Source organism: Salvia miltiorrhiza, chromosome 2, assembly GCF_028751815.1.
Source record: "Salvia miltiorrhiza cultivar Shanhuang (shh) chromosome 2, IMPLAD_Smil_shh, whole genome shotgun sequence".
Classification (NCBI taxonomy): domain Eukaryota; kingdom Viridiplantae; phylum Streptophyta; class Magnoliopsida; order Lamiales; family Lamiaceae; genus Salvia; species Salvia miltiorrhiza.
This window is the reverse complement of record NC_080388.1, coordinates 34,277,972-34,292,775: the sequence shown is the minus strand read 5'-3', so window position 1 is coordinate 34,292,775 and position 14,804 is coordinate 34,277,972. Positions and strand designations below refer to the sequence as shown.

The 14,804-nt window shown below is 40.3% G+C and overlaps 2 protein-coding genes across 3 annotated transcripts; one reads left to right on the top strand and one right to left on the bottom strand.

Annotated features, from left to right (window-relative positions):
- The first annotated feature begins 8,070 nt into the window (after positions 1-8,070).
- On the top strand, positions 8,071-10,224 carry LOC131012134 (receptor-like serine/threonine-protein kinase At1g78530). 2 transcript variants are annotated; one of them, XM_057940045.1, is made up of 6 exons: positions 8,071-8,122; positions 8,355-8,563; positions 8,635-8,976; positions 9,095-9,349; positions 9,437-9,570; positions 9,893-10,224. In XM_057940045.1, the coding sequence occupies exons 2-6, from the start codon at positions 8,434-8,436 to the stop codon at positions 10,091-10,093; spliced, it is 1,062 nt and encodes a 353-aa protein (XP_057796028.1). In that variant the 5' UTR covers positions 8,071-8,122; positions 8,355-8,433; the 3' UTR covers positions 10,094-10,224. The 2 variants fall into 2 exon arrangements, with proteins under 2 accessions (XP_057796028.1, XP_057796029.1); XM_057940046.1 differs by lacking the exon at positions 8,071-8,122 and adding an exon at positions 8,134-8,230.
- On the bottom strand, positions 10,076-12,629 carry LOC131012135 (fatty-acid-binding protein 3, chloroplastic-like). Its single transcript, XM_057940047.1, has 5 exons — positions 12,337-12,629; positions 11,154-11,255; positions 10,885-11,040; positions 10,592-10,806; positions 10,076-10,430 (listed from the first exon to the last, which is right to left on the bottom strand). The coding sequence occupies exons 1-5, from the start codon at positions 12,569-12,571 to the stop codon at positions 10,272-10,274; spliced, it is 867 nt and encodes a 288-aa protein (XP_057796030.1). The 5' UTR covers positions 12,572-12,629; the 3' UTR covers positions 10,076-10,271.
- Positions 12,630-14,804: the final 2,175 nt, after the last annotated feature.

The following is a 14,804-nucleotide window of genomic DNA, read 5'->3' as shown; positions in this document are numbered from 1 at the left end:
CATTGAAGGTAAATTTAGACAATGTTATTAGATTATTAGTATATGCATCAAATTTAGGCTCTAGGTAACTCATGCGAGCAACTCAAGTACAATACCACGTGCCATTCTATTGAATTAATTATGTACTCCATTCATTAATATTGAAAGAAATATCGACTATATATATAAAAATAAAAGAAAAAAGAAGAACCAAGAACTCTTGAAAGCACAGAGGAGCAGACTAAGGGCCGAGCCTCGTTAAAACCTATCTAGAAAAACCCGCGTGGAAAAACCCTAGATAGGAAAAACAGTGCTCGTCTAATACAGACCGACCAAAAGAAAGAACGGATAACGGCTTCGGAGGCTCTGCCCTAACCATCGCCCCCAAGCCGCCGTGGCTCGAACAAAACAAGAAAAACAGGACAAAGCAACAGCTCAAAATGAACAAGGCACGGCACATCAATGACCCGAACTTGCCGGCCCAAAAACTCCAGGTCGATAGGATCCGCGCGAGCGAACACCCATCGCGAAGCTACCAATGAGACCCGACCATCCCGGCCCCAGCCGCGAGCTCACCCGCAAACTAAAAAAAGGCCGAGAAGACGCCTCACAAACGATCCTCCAACAGCCATCTTAAGTCCGCGCGCCACCTGCTTGAAGAAACAACAAGACCAGCCGCTCGCCACCTGCTTGCGGGAATGCCCAGAAAGAACCCCCATAGTCCCATACTAGCGGACCAAGTAGCCACAGCCCACATCTACGCACAAGAGGTGCGCCAGAAGCTCGGAAACTAGCAACCAAGCTGGAAGCAAAAAAACCCACCACGCACACAAGGTGCTCGATGAAAGAGCCGACAAAGCGACGACCCACGAATAATCATTTGAAACGAATGAAATTGTGACATGAGAGGTTTCGTGTCACAACACCTTTCACGGCCTCCACAACAAACGACCACCACCCATCTTCACGGTCCGGATTAGCCATAGCATTGGCCGTGGCATTACCTTCTCGATAGATATGAGAGACGCGAAGCTGAAATTCATTAAGTAAAATCAGCGTCTTCTTCCAAAGAGACATGAACCTCCAAGGCACATCGCAAGAACGCGATTGAAGAAGGTGGACTACGTACGTTGAGTCTGCCTCAACCCACAAAAATAACCAACACCTAGCAGGAGCAATCGAAATAACATTAATAACGGTAAGGAGTTTCGCCTCAAAAGCAAATCCGACGCCACCCTTGGTGTGAAAACAACCTCGCACATGGCACTATTTGTCCCGAAAAACTCCCCCGGCTGCAATGATTCCCGGAGCACCTAAAGTCGAGCCATCGGTGTTTACCTTAATCTAGGGATCGACGGGAGGCCACCAATGTACATTAATAACCTCCGGAGGCGGCGCGAAACAAGAAGTGGCGCAAATATTGCGAATAATCACACATTCATTCCAAGCATTAGATATGGTACCAAGCTTTTAAAAATTTGCATCCAACTCCTTAATGTAACCTTTAGCATTCTAATGACATGAAGATAGTCGAAAACCTTGTTATCGAAAATGGCTTGATTTCGGCCCTGCCAAATACTCCAAAGTAAACAAATGAGGTCAGCTTTCCAAAAATTAGTAATCTGTAAGCTAAACCTAACGTTCATAGCTCTAACAATAATAGTGTGAATATCCAAACACTCTAACAAAGAATCTTGACCGAACCACAATAGAAACTCACTCTAAGCAGGGCGCACGGTGTCGTAATTCCAGAAAATATGGTCCAGGTCCTCCGCGTCTTTGTGACACAGTGAGCACCAACTGGGTGCAATAAGCCTAATCCGGATCAGGCTGTCAAGTGTAGGTAGACGCCTATGAATAATGCGCCAACAAATCAAGGATTGGCGAATCGGAATGAAGTTGGCCCAAAGCTATTTGCCCCAAGAGACTGCAGGGAAACGGTGGGAATGGACGGCGAAAGCCAAAGCCGCCGACACCTCACCTTTGAGGGAAGGCTTCCAAAACCTATTGTCAGCCTCATTACCCACTGGCAGAAGTAAAATGTCGAGAACAATGTCAAAATAGGCCTCAATAAATTTTGCCGTGAAATGCCATACCCTGTCGTAGAAGTAGTCTGCAACAGATTAAGTAAGATAGCTATGCATGTACGATGGAATAGCAAGCTTATCAATCAATCGATAACCTATCCAGTTGTTGACCCAAAATAGAGCGTAGTCACCCGAACCCACATAAGCATAAGAATCGTCCACCAACTCCGAGATTTCATGTTTAAGGCCGATCCATACCGAAGAGGCAGCGATCTTTGGTTTATCATAACCAAAACGTGTAAGGTAGCGTGTGCGTAAAATTTTGTACGCCCAATCCTCTCCTTTGATAAGTTTCCACGCATACTTCAACAGGAAAGACTTGTTCATCGTAGTGAATGAACGGATGCCTAAGCCCCCCTCCTCCGTGAGGGCAGTAAGCCGATTCCAGCTCATCGAACATAAAGGACATTTGTTGATTCGAACTGTCCAAATAAAATTTATTCATTTTTTGTCAATCTCCTGCAAAAGAGATTTAGGCCAGCGAAAAGTCATCATAGAATGCACAATAGAACTTCGAATCTTCGATTTAACCAGGCAGAGACGACCTGCCATTGAGAGTTGCCTTCCTTGCCAACTGTCGAATTTTTGCAGAATCCGATCTTTAATACCAGCAAAATGACTCGCCCTAGGACAACCAATGAAGAGCAGCACTCCCAGATAAGTGACCGGGAGTCTACCAATCAAGAAACCCAGCTCCCGCTGCAAAGCTTTACCCATAGTTGTGGTAACACCCGGCCCTAGGAAAAGACTCGATTTTTCTTGGCTACAAAAGACTCCCTTCATTAATATTGAATTAATTATGTATTCACCTTATTAAACATCGATTCAACTCTAAAATTTACATGTTAATCACAGTGTAAAATACATTAACTTGATAATGCTGGAAACAGGGGCGGATTCAAGATTTATCGATAGGGGGGTTGAACTCGAAGGTATTGAACGAGGGTTCAGAGGTGGTAGCCCCCGAGCCAAATTTTTCAAGCAGTCTGTACAATTTATTTTTATGTGTAAGTAGAATTTTAATGGACTTAAGATTAGAATTTGATCACCGACTATAATAAATAATTATTTTCTTTCTATTGATTCAATAACATATACTAATGCTACCCCTGCAAATTATACCATTATAATTGAAAGAATATAAAAAACTACATCTATATTTTTTTTAAAAAAAAATCTATCTTCTACAAGAATAAATTAATTTTTATTTTTATGTTGAAAGATTTTTTTATTTATTTTTTTCGATAGTTGGACTGGGCTAAAATTGAACTATGTAAATATTAGGCTAAATATATTTAATATATATATATGTTGGGAACCCTGTGGAATATCCTAATCCTTGTTTTGATGATACCAAAATTCATAGGTCTTAATTGTAATAGACTAGAACAGTTTTTGAACTCAAGTGTTAGAGTTCGTTTCAAGTTTAGTATGCGGTTCGGAAGACTGAAGACTGAAGACTGAAGAACGAAGGACTGAAGACTGAAGACTGAAGATACCAACTGAAGTATCATTTGAAGAATCAGTTTGGAACTGATTATTTAATGCGTGCCACAGACTGATACTAAAGTCAAGTATCAGTTGATCATTCTTCCTCAGACTGATCTTCCAACGTTCAAAGGAAGCCACGTACTCACAAGAGTACAGCCGCATTAAATGCAGAGATATCAGGATCTTATCTCTGCAGAGGTCATTCCTATTTGGTGGTTACTTTATCAGAGACGTCATCTCCTGTCCCTCAAGAGAGCCGTTTTGACCAGACAAGGAACCTCGAAGATTGAAGCCTCAGCCCAAATTCGAATTGCTCTCCAACGGAAGAAATCTTGAGGACGCTCTACGCCAACGGATCTATTCAAGAGTTCTCCTACAAATAGCGCTCGAGGATCAATTTCAATCTTCACCGATTCAACGACATAAGCTGAAGCTCTGCCGAAATTGCTACTCAGCCTAAAGCTTAACCTCCCCAAAGCTTGAATCGAAGAAGAGAATTCCAAAACCAAAATCAGTCACTGCTGATTACATATATTCTCTTAGACCTTAGGCAAACCTCTGTTTACCCAGAAGCCAAGGTCAAACTTGCTACAAAGAACTTGTTCTTTGCAGTATAGTTGGCACTCGTTCAAACCTCCTTTCCAAAAGAAAGATTTGAGTGTTTTGAGTGATTCGGAGGTCATAAGGGTTTTCTGTCTCTGAGAGTCTTAGTGCGGGTTGTGCTAAGCAAGAGAAATCTGACGCGAGTGAAGCGTGGGTACTGAAGAAGGGTTTTCTTCAGTGGTACGGTTGTGTGCACCCAGCAAGCACACGGTTTGGTTTGCAGTGCACCTATTAAGCACTTGCGGAGTGGATTGTTGGTTTGATCAACTGACCGTGGATGTAGGAAAGGGTTTTTCCGAACCACGTAAAAGTCTCTGTGTTGTTTATCGCTTTCAGTTTTACATTCCTAATTGTGTTGTTTCAATTGATAAACTGAATACTGATTAACGGCAAAGAGAAACCTAAGACCAACAACGTGCTCTACCGAGGCTATTGCGAAACTAAGTTTAATTTCCGCTGCGTATGATATCAGTCTGACTGATCTATCTTTTGATAGTCAGGAAGAGTGTTATCATCTTTATTTTAGCAAACTCGACTGAATCCCATAAGTGCATCAGTTAAGTTCCAGTAACTTAACTGATAACTCCTTACTGAAGAGCGTTCAGTATCAGTCGTCAACCCTGTTTGGTCAAAACTGTTTTCAGTCAACAGGTGTCTTTGTTTGCATGTAAAGTTTCGTATAGATCTCTATCTTGAGATCCCTCTGATTGAGGATTTTGTAAAAATAGCCTATAGGTGTATTTCCCCCCCCCCCCCATACACCTATTCGAGACCCCCCGGGACCTAACAATATAGGACAAAATTTTGGGGTTGCACTGCGAGCCCCTCCCAAATTTTGAATTTTGTAAAATATATATATATATATATATATATATATATATATATATTTCTAATTATAAGAGAGTCTTGTTTTACAAAAACTGATTTGCTTGTTATATTCCCTCATATAGCTTTAATTTAAGGTTAATTGTGTTATTTAAAATTATATAATTTATGAAAATGTTGTTTATTATTATTATTATTGTGCTTGTCTTTTAATAAAAAATGCTCAAAATATACGGAATGCCCCAAAAAAATTGTAATATATTGAAACTAGTTTCTAATGTATTGAAATTATAGAATCTATGAAAATGTTGTTCTTTATTATTACTATTATGCTTGTCATTTAATAAAAAATACCTAAAATGTACAAAAATGCCCCAAATTTTTTTTGTATTGTATTGAAACTAATTTGTAATGTATTGAAAGCATATAATCTATGAAAATATTGTTCGTTGTTATTATTATTATTATGCTTGTCTTTTAATAAAAAATACCTAAAATGTACGGAATGTCCCAAAAAAATTTGTAATGTATTGAAATTATATAATCTATAAAAATGTTGTTCTTTATTATTACTCTTATACTTGTATTTTGATTTTAAAAATGCCTAAAATGTATGGAATGCCTAAAAAAAAACCCCGGGGCCCACCAACCCCATAAAAGTTCAGCCCCCAGAACAAAATTCTTGGTTCCGCCACTGGCTGGAAATAAAATTATCTTTCTATTTCTTATAATATATTTATAAAATTATAAAAAATACACATTTTTTTCTTTTGAAATCCCAAGGGAGTCTTGATGACCGCCCCGTAACTCCGCCCCTGCATGTAACCAGAATAGAACATAAAAGCATCTGGTTGCTTCTTTATGTTATATCACACCAGTGTCGCCTACATTTTTTACCCAAACCAAACTTCTCACAGTATAATAGCACCCGCATCGCGGGTACTCGAGTGAGTACTCGAGGAGAGGAGCGGCTTCGAGGAGTGCGATGCGGGGGGGAGGTCCTCGAGGAGTACCCGAGTTATCGGGTATCCTCGAGAAGGCGCGTGCTCTGCACGCGCCAGAAATAAAAAAAAAATATTATTTTCAACGGCTTTTTCGACCGTTTTTCAAATTTTTTTTTTCTTCCCCAACGGCTCTTTCGTCCGTTTTTCAATTTTCCTTTTTTTTTATCTTCTTTTCACTCTATAAATATTACTTCTCCCTACAACTCATTCACCTACAATTCATTCATCACAACTCACTTTCATTCATCACAACTCATTCCTTCTTCCTCCTACAATTTTTCTTCCAAAATATCATATTCGTTCTTCCAAAAATGTCGTCACCTGAACATGATTCTTCGCCCGATTCCGACGAAGTCGCTGAAAAGTTCATGGAGTTGGTTGAGTTGCAGAAACAAGTGCTTCAATCATACTGCCCCCAACCGGCGCCGGAGCCGGCGCGTGCGAAACATCCCTGATCATACGTCCACCGTGATCGTGAAGAGGCCCATGTACGTCTTATGCAAGACTACTTCGTCGACAATCCAACGTACGGCCCTACTTTTTTCCGGCGTCGATTTCGCATGCAGAAGGAGCTATTCTTGCGCATCGTCGAGGCTGTTCAAGGTGAAGATATTTACTTTCATATGAGCACTGATGCACTCGGTCGAGATTCTCTTTCTCCTTTGCAGAAATGCACATCGGCTATCCGCCAATTAGCCACCGGGGTTAGTGCGGATGTGTTCGATGAGTATCTCAAAGTGGCGGACTCAACCGGTCGTCTATGCCTAAAGAAGTTATGCAAGGCGGTCATACGGGCTTTTGGAGCCCATTACCTGCGCCATCCAACGCCAACAGACGTGCAACGCCTACTCCGAATGCACGAGGCGAGACATGGTTTTCCCGGGATGCTCGGGAGCTTAGACTGCATGCATTGGGCGTGGAAGAACTGCCCAAAGGCGTGGCACGACGCATACACACGCGGGGATCAGGGAGAGCCCACCTTGATATTGGAGGCCGTTGCTTCTTTCGATTTGTGGATTTGGCACGTCTTCTTCGGCGTCGCTGGTTCAAACAACGACATCAATGTGCTGAATCAGTCTCCTCTCTTCTCCGACGTCTTAGGAGGAACTGCGGCGCCGATGGCCTTTCATGCCAACCAGCGCGAATACCGGATGGGCTACTATTTGTGTGATGGCATATATCCGGAGTGGCGTTGCTTCGTGAAGAGTCCATCAATGGCAACAAATCCGAAGGAGGCAAGGTTCAAGAAGATGCAAGAATCGGCACGGAAAGATGTGGAACGCGCCTTCGGAGTCCTTCAAGCTCGGTGGGGAATCATTCGAAGTCCGGCGCGCAATTGGTACGTAGAGCACTTGAAGGACATCATGTTGTGTTGCATCATTCTCCACAACATGATTGTGGAGCACGAATGTGAAGCGGCTGCCAACTGGAGAGATGATGACGGGGCGTCTAGCAGTGGTTCGACGGAGAGTGCTGGACAAACACCGGTGTCCTTCGAGGAATATGTGCGAAGGGATAGCCTTCTCCGAGATAGACAACTACATGCTCAGCTCCGATATGATTTGATTGAGCACCTTTGGGCACGTTTCGGACCTCTAGGGCCAGAGTAGTTAATTTTTAGGAATTGTTTTTATTTTATTAAAGTTTTATGTAATATTTAGGATTTTATAATTAATGCAATTTAAATTTGAAATAAATTGTGTTATTTAAATTTGAGCAATTAAATTTAAATGAAAAACATAAAATCAAAACTAATGTTATCAAGTAGGCTATCAAGGAACCCCAATGCAGCACTACCTACTCAATAACACAACCACTATCAAGTAGGCTATCAAGGAACCCCAATGCGGATGCTCTAATACTTCCCATATTTTCTCAAATTTAACACAATTTAAATTTGAAATTCACACAACATATTACAAAAATAAAGAAAAGGAAAAGTGGAAAGCAGCCAAATCTGGCCTCCTATTTTATGCCAAGTCACACAGCTGGTTGCGCAGGTTAGGTGAGTGAGGTGGGGTTCAGCTGATTTTTTGCTTCCCATGAAATCAAATTACATCTTGCTTACACGGACGTAATTTATTTTAATTTTATTATTGGAATTTCGCTGTTTGTAGTCAGAGACAATCAAAGGTCTAATCACTGCTCCGAAATGCTACATAATTATAGTCTAACACGGGCATGCCGATGCCATCATCACTTTCTAATAATGTCTGCAAATTAATTGGGCATTCACATGCTGTCAGCTGTTTCTCACTCCTATTTCTGAACCAAAATGCATTATTTTCACTTTTTCAATATCTTATTTTGAGTTTTATGTATAATGTGTGTGTGAACTGAGACTCAGTTAATCTTCATGTCACAGTTTGTTTCTCCACCCTGTTGGCTGTAGAGAAGATTAAAAAGACAGATTGGATACTGCTGCAATTCAGCCACAAAACCAGATGGGAAGAAACATAGCATTATACGTCTCCATTTCTGTTATTGCCTTTGTCATCTCAAAGATCATCATGGCAGTCCTCTGCCACCGTCGCTGGAAACAAAGGCACTTGCTTATCCAAGATAGTTTCAGAGGTGCTTCTCTTCTTTCCATCATTCCTCATATGGCTCTCATTCCAACATGAGTTTTTATGTCTTGAAAACAGGGGGGAAACTGGTGCTGTTTACATCACCCAGGATCAAATCATTGAAAACAGACGTGTTTCTGAAGAAGACGATGAAGCTCGGCAACAGGGATATCATTGGATCAGGCGGCTTTGGGACGGTTTACAAGCTGATGATTGATGACTGCATACCCTTTGCTGTTAAGAGACTAAACAGGTTAGGCGCTGCGGATCAAGACCGCAGCTTTCAGAGAGAACTGGAGGCGATGGGGGACATCAAGCATCGGAATGTAGTAACCCTTCATGGTTACTATACTGCTCCTCACTATAATCTTCTCATCTACGAGCTCATGCCTAATGGCAGTTTGGACGCGGTGCTTCACGGTATGTACTGCTGAAAATGTCACAACACCCATAAAACCACACAGATAATAATGAATATGTGAAATTCAGGAGGCTGTTAAAGCAAATAAAGACTGAGCCTTGCAGTATGATGATGCAGGAAAGTCGATGAACAAGATGGTTCTTGATTGGCCTACAAGATACAAAATAGCAGTCGGAGCAGCAAGAGGGATATCTTACCTCCACCACGATTGCATTCCTCACATCATACACCGAGATATCAAGACGAGCAACATACTGTTGGATCATAACTTGGAGGCTCGTGTGTCTGATTTTGGACTAGCTACCTTGATGGAGCCGGATAAAACTCATGTTTCGACATTGGCTGCAGGAACTTTCGGATACCTGGCTCCTGGTATGCTTTTCAGACGCATGATAGGATGGTTGTTTGAACTCTGATTTTGTTTAAGCATTGATCTAATGATCTTCCGATATTCTGCAGAATATTTTGATACAGGAAAAGCCACAGCAAAAGGAGATGTCTACAGCTTTGGAGTTGTATTACTGGAGCTTCTAACAGGGAAAAAACCAACAGATGAGACATTCATCGAGGAGGGAACTAAGCTGGTCACCTGGGTAAAATTCTCAACTTTAACTAACGTCAAAATTCAAGCAATGATGCATACTGATATTTCTTTTCTCAATGATTTTGATCGTGATACTTATGCAAGGACATTTTAGAGCTAAATAATCTTAGGACAATATATTGAGTATCAACCATATCACATTCTGAAACCGTCAACTTGTGTTTTCATGATATGATCCTACTATCTGTTGTAACTGAATTATTAAAACAGTAATCTAGTCCTGCATTATAAACTCAACTATTATCTTACAGCCATTTCTAGGTTTTGTGATCTTTCAGATACTAAGTATGCTAAATATCACGTTGTTGCAGGTAAAGTCAGTAGTGCAAGATAAGAGAGAAGAATATGTACTCGACAGCAGTTTGGTTGATTATCCTGTTGAAGAAATTAACAGTGTATTTAGCATAGCATTGATGTCTCTTGAGCCAGAGCCAACCAATAGACCTACTATGGCGGAAGTTGTGAAGATGCTAGAGCAGATAAAACCAGAAGAATTTAAACCAGAAACTTGAAATTGTGCTTGTATTTCAAATAGAAAAAAGTGCATGGTGAGCAGGCTGGCTGATTGATACATAAGAATATGTATATGCATGTCAAAACTCAAGCTCTTCAGTGGGAATAAAAGTTTGTTCATAGGAATAAACTAGCCTTCAAAGCTAAAAGAATAACAGGAAATTCACATTTCTTCCATTACTTGAGTGCTGCAGCCAATCCTTCACAAGCTGAAGCTTTCAACGATGGGGAAACTGGATTACCTCCAAGAAACACATCAAAGAGAGCAGATGTAACATTTGATGACTCAATTGTAGCATCAACAGAAGAAGGAATTCCTTCAGGTGTGACAAAAACCTGCAAATTTACAAATAAAATTTAGAACTGTTAAATGAATTAGCAATGGAAGTTTAGCGAAGAGACTGGAAAAAAAAAAAAAAATCAGCTGCAGTGACCTTTTATACGGAGAGGATAGCTTGTCACATGCATAATGATATTAATGGCGATATTATACTCACAAGCATTTTTTCCATGTCCAACCAAGTCAAAAATATGGAAGTTCCTTTCTGAAGAGGACGGCCTTGAAAGATGCCTCGGAATGTCGAAAGTGCAGATTCATCTACTGGAGTCGGTGATTTAATTCTTGGGGAAAGGGCCTCATCCAAGGCATCCCAAAATGTCTTACCATCTAGATCTCTTACTAAGATAATATGCAGTGATTTCTCGAGAGGAGCTGCACTTCATAAAATGAGTATTTAGTGGTCTTCAATAATATCATCTCCTCATTAATTAATGTTATCATGACAATTACCCTGATAAATTGCATCAAATAATGATGAATCCTTTTGTAACTCTGCAGATGAACGTCTTTTCCAGGCATCTAACTTACTGAAGATGGATGGGTTTGCATATAATCCCGCAGCGTACACTTTCACCCCAATAATAGCGAACACTTTTTCCCTGTATCCTAATAGTATTACAAAAGGACAAATGTTATAGCCTCTCAAGCATCAGGAAATAATGACCAGAAACTATATCAGCAATCACATAAATATTTAAGTAGATGGTACCACAACTGACCAGTTCCGAGTAATGACAGTGAGGAAGAACAACCAGGAAGGCTCAGTGAAGTTTGATATTTGACCTTGGTCTGAGGTTCTTCCAAATACTCTGAGCTTACAACTATAAGCCATTACATGAACATCATTACACAATGTGTAACAGTGTACAACAGTCAACACATAGTAAAGGAATTGTAGAGAACTAAGAGAAGATGCTTCAATTTTCTGTGTTTCTGTCAATGTAGGGTAGTAATTATAGTGAAAGGGATCGAGGAATTTCCTAAATCATTTATTAACATGACTACTTTCAACTTTCCAGACACAATTTTCAATCTTGCGATGTCCACTATGCTAGACTCGGATTTTGTTTTTTACAGCTAAACCAGGGTGAATCAAATCCAGGCTTTCCATGGCTAACCATATCCAATTTTATTGAATTTATAACTAGATTAGGGCATTTGCATCTGTAAAGAAGTGCTACAGGAGGTAGGAGGAGTTGCCAAATAACCTCAGTGGCGGGTTTAACTCAAATGCCACATACTAGGTTTTCAATTTAAATCATTACTACAGAGACAAGGCATCATCAGCAACACCCGCCTATTTTTTTCTTGCTATGTCCTTTATGTTTTATCCAGTGTTTTATGGATACATTAAATTCCTAAAAAGATTCAAGTTTTCCTCTTGTTCAATATACTCCCTTTCTTCTCTATTAAATACAGAACATCTCGGCGATCTCGCCAACAACATTAGTCTAATGGATGAATCTATACAATGATGTATGGCCTGAGCCTTCATTTGGGAAAAATAAACAAGTGAATATTCTCACATGGATTAAGACAACATATAAGTAACTGTCGAAATTAAAAACTTTTCTATATTGTTCCTATTTTATCTTCGCACATAAATCACATACTTAATTATCACTAAATCATTGTTCATCTATTTTTAAGGTAATTCAGCTCCATACAACTAAGAAGGCTTATAGTCCAATAAATGCCATTATACATATCTAAGCAATAAGTATTGCTTACTATTCTAATGTATGCTCAGTAGTTAATACAATAGTCTCTGTTAATGGAAAAATGCTACATCACTCTACTAACCGTATCCAATTTAAATCCCAACTCCAGAAGAAAATTCAACAGTTGAACAGCAATTAGCACCAGCATTTCTACAACAATTAAGGAACGTCGATTTTTAACCTGGAGAAGAAGAATAGACAATTGGCGAGAAGCGGCTGCGGGGTCGAGCATTTTTGTTGATGCAGACGCGAGAACGAAATGCGGAATGAGCGGAGAAGGATTGGTTGCTGCAATTGAGTGGTGATGGCGGATTGTTTGGATTGTGTGCAAGAGAGTAGATTTTGGGGTTTAGATCCGAGGGTTTGGGAGTGGTGAGTGATGAATAGGGAACACTTCCTGCAACTGTTGACGCCATTGTGTGTGTGAGACAGAATTTGTCAGAAGATTCGTAATTTCTAAATCCCAGTGCATTAAAATAAGAAACAACCGGCCCTATTCAACATACAACATCAAATTTTGTCCATCATTTGAAAAAACATAAATTTTAGCCATTTTTATTATGTCATGACTATTTTACCCTTCTCTCTCCTTTCTCTTTCTCATCTCCCTCTCTCTCTCCAGCGGGCAGCAGTTGCTGCTCTCTCCTCTCTCTTTCTCATCTCCCTCTCTCTCTTTCCAGCGCGCCGCTTGGGCACAATTTATCGGAGTTGAAGATGAGGCGGCGGCGATGGAGGAGATCCTCCATCTCTCTCTCTCCAGCGGCTGCCATTCTCTCCTCTCTCTTTCTCATCTCCCTCTCTCTCTCTCTCCAGCGCGCCGCTTGGCGGAGGATGAGGCAGCGGCGGCGGTGGATCTGATCTGATGAGGCGGCGACGGTGGATCTGATATGATCGTTGCGCCTCCTCCTCCATTGGCAGATCTGATCTCCGCCTCCTTCGATTTCAGCCATCGACAGATCTGATCTGTGCTGCACGTATGACACTTATGGCACACTTCCCCCTAGGGTTTAGATATTCCATTTAGGGTTTAGATTGTCCATTTGTGGTTTAGATGTTCCATTTAGGGTTTAGATTATCCATCTTAGGGTTTAGATGTTCCATTTAAGGTTTAAATGATGTTGTTTCTGTATTTGTGTTGCACGTATGGCACTTATGGCACTATTAGTGCCATAAGTGCCCAAATAACCATTTTACTTAGTTTTATTTTGAATTTCCGTTGGCACTAATAGTGCCATAAGTGTCAAAATGACTATTTTACTTGGTTTTATTTTGGATTTTCGTTGGCACTTTTGGCACTATTAGTGCCATAAGTGCCATCGGAAATCCAAAATAAAACCAAAGTAAAATCTTGGCACTTATGGCACTAATAGTGCCATAAGTGCCTAACCCGACCCGGCACGCGACCCGCGTGCCTGATCCTACCCGGTCCGCCTCATTAAGGGTAAAAACGTCCAAATCAATAAAAATGACCAAAATTTGTGTTTTTTCAATGTGTGGCCATAAATTGTGTTTTATGCTTCATTTTGGCTATTAAATAAAGAAATTTAAAAGTCGGTCTCAAATTCAAGAGCTTTGGCCTTAAACATTAACCTCTTACCGCTTGACCAACACACGTGTACTTTTAAGGAAAAAAAACTAAAAAAGAGATTTTGTTAAGTAATTTTTGTGTTCAAATCATGCTTTTATTGTGATTTTGGAACTAATGAATAATGATTCAAGATTAAACATTCAAATTAGGCGTCAATTTTCCCTCTCTCTAATATGATTCCTTTTCACATTTCTCTCATAAATAAAAACAAATATTTTATTTACGTAATATTTTCTCCATGACTTCGTCACATTTATAATGGCTCACTTTTCTTTTTTGTTTGTCCTATTGATAATGATTTAGTTCAAAAATAACATTTACTTTACGCTACAAACTTATTTTAGATCACTTCTAACAGCAATCAATGTGTTGCTTGGTCGACCGCCAAATAAATAATTAGCTTTAAAAAAAACAATGCAATATGGGGAGGCCATGGGGTGGCAATTAGACCGACCACAACCTTCAATTGTATGTTTTTCATGGAGGAGATAGAGTTGCAGAAATAATTGCTTGCTCACCTCTACGCCCAGCCGGCGCCGGAGTCGGGACGTGTGAAACGTCCCCGGTCTTACGTGCCTTTGGAGTCCTTCAAGCTCGGTGGGGAATCATTCGCAGTCCCTCGCGGAATTGGTACCTAGAGCACCTCTGGAACATCATGCTGTGTTGCATCATTCTCCACAACATGATTGTGGAGCACGAAGGTGAAGGAGCAACCAATTGGAGAGATGACGATGCGGGACATGGGGCGTCTAGCAGTGACTCGACGGAGAGTGGTCGAGCAACTCCAGTTTCCTTCGATGAATATGTGCAAAGAGACACCCTTCTCCGACATAGGCAGTTGCACGCCGCGCTCCAATATGATTTGATGGAGCATGTTTGGGCACGTTTCGGACCTCTAGGGCCAGAATAGTTATTTGTAGGATTTGTTTTTATTTTATTAAGTTTTATGTAATTTTTAGGATTTCAAAATTAATGCAATTTAAATTTAAAGACAATTGTGTGATTTAAATTTATGAAATTAAACTTAAATGAAAAGTGGAAAAATCAAAACAAAAAAAATC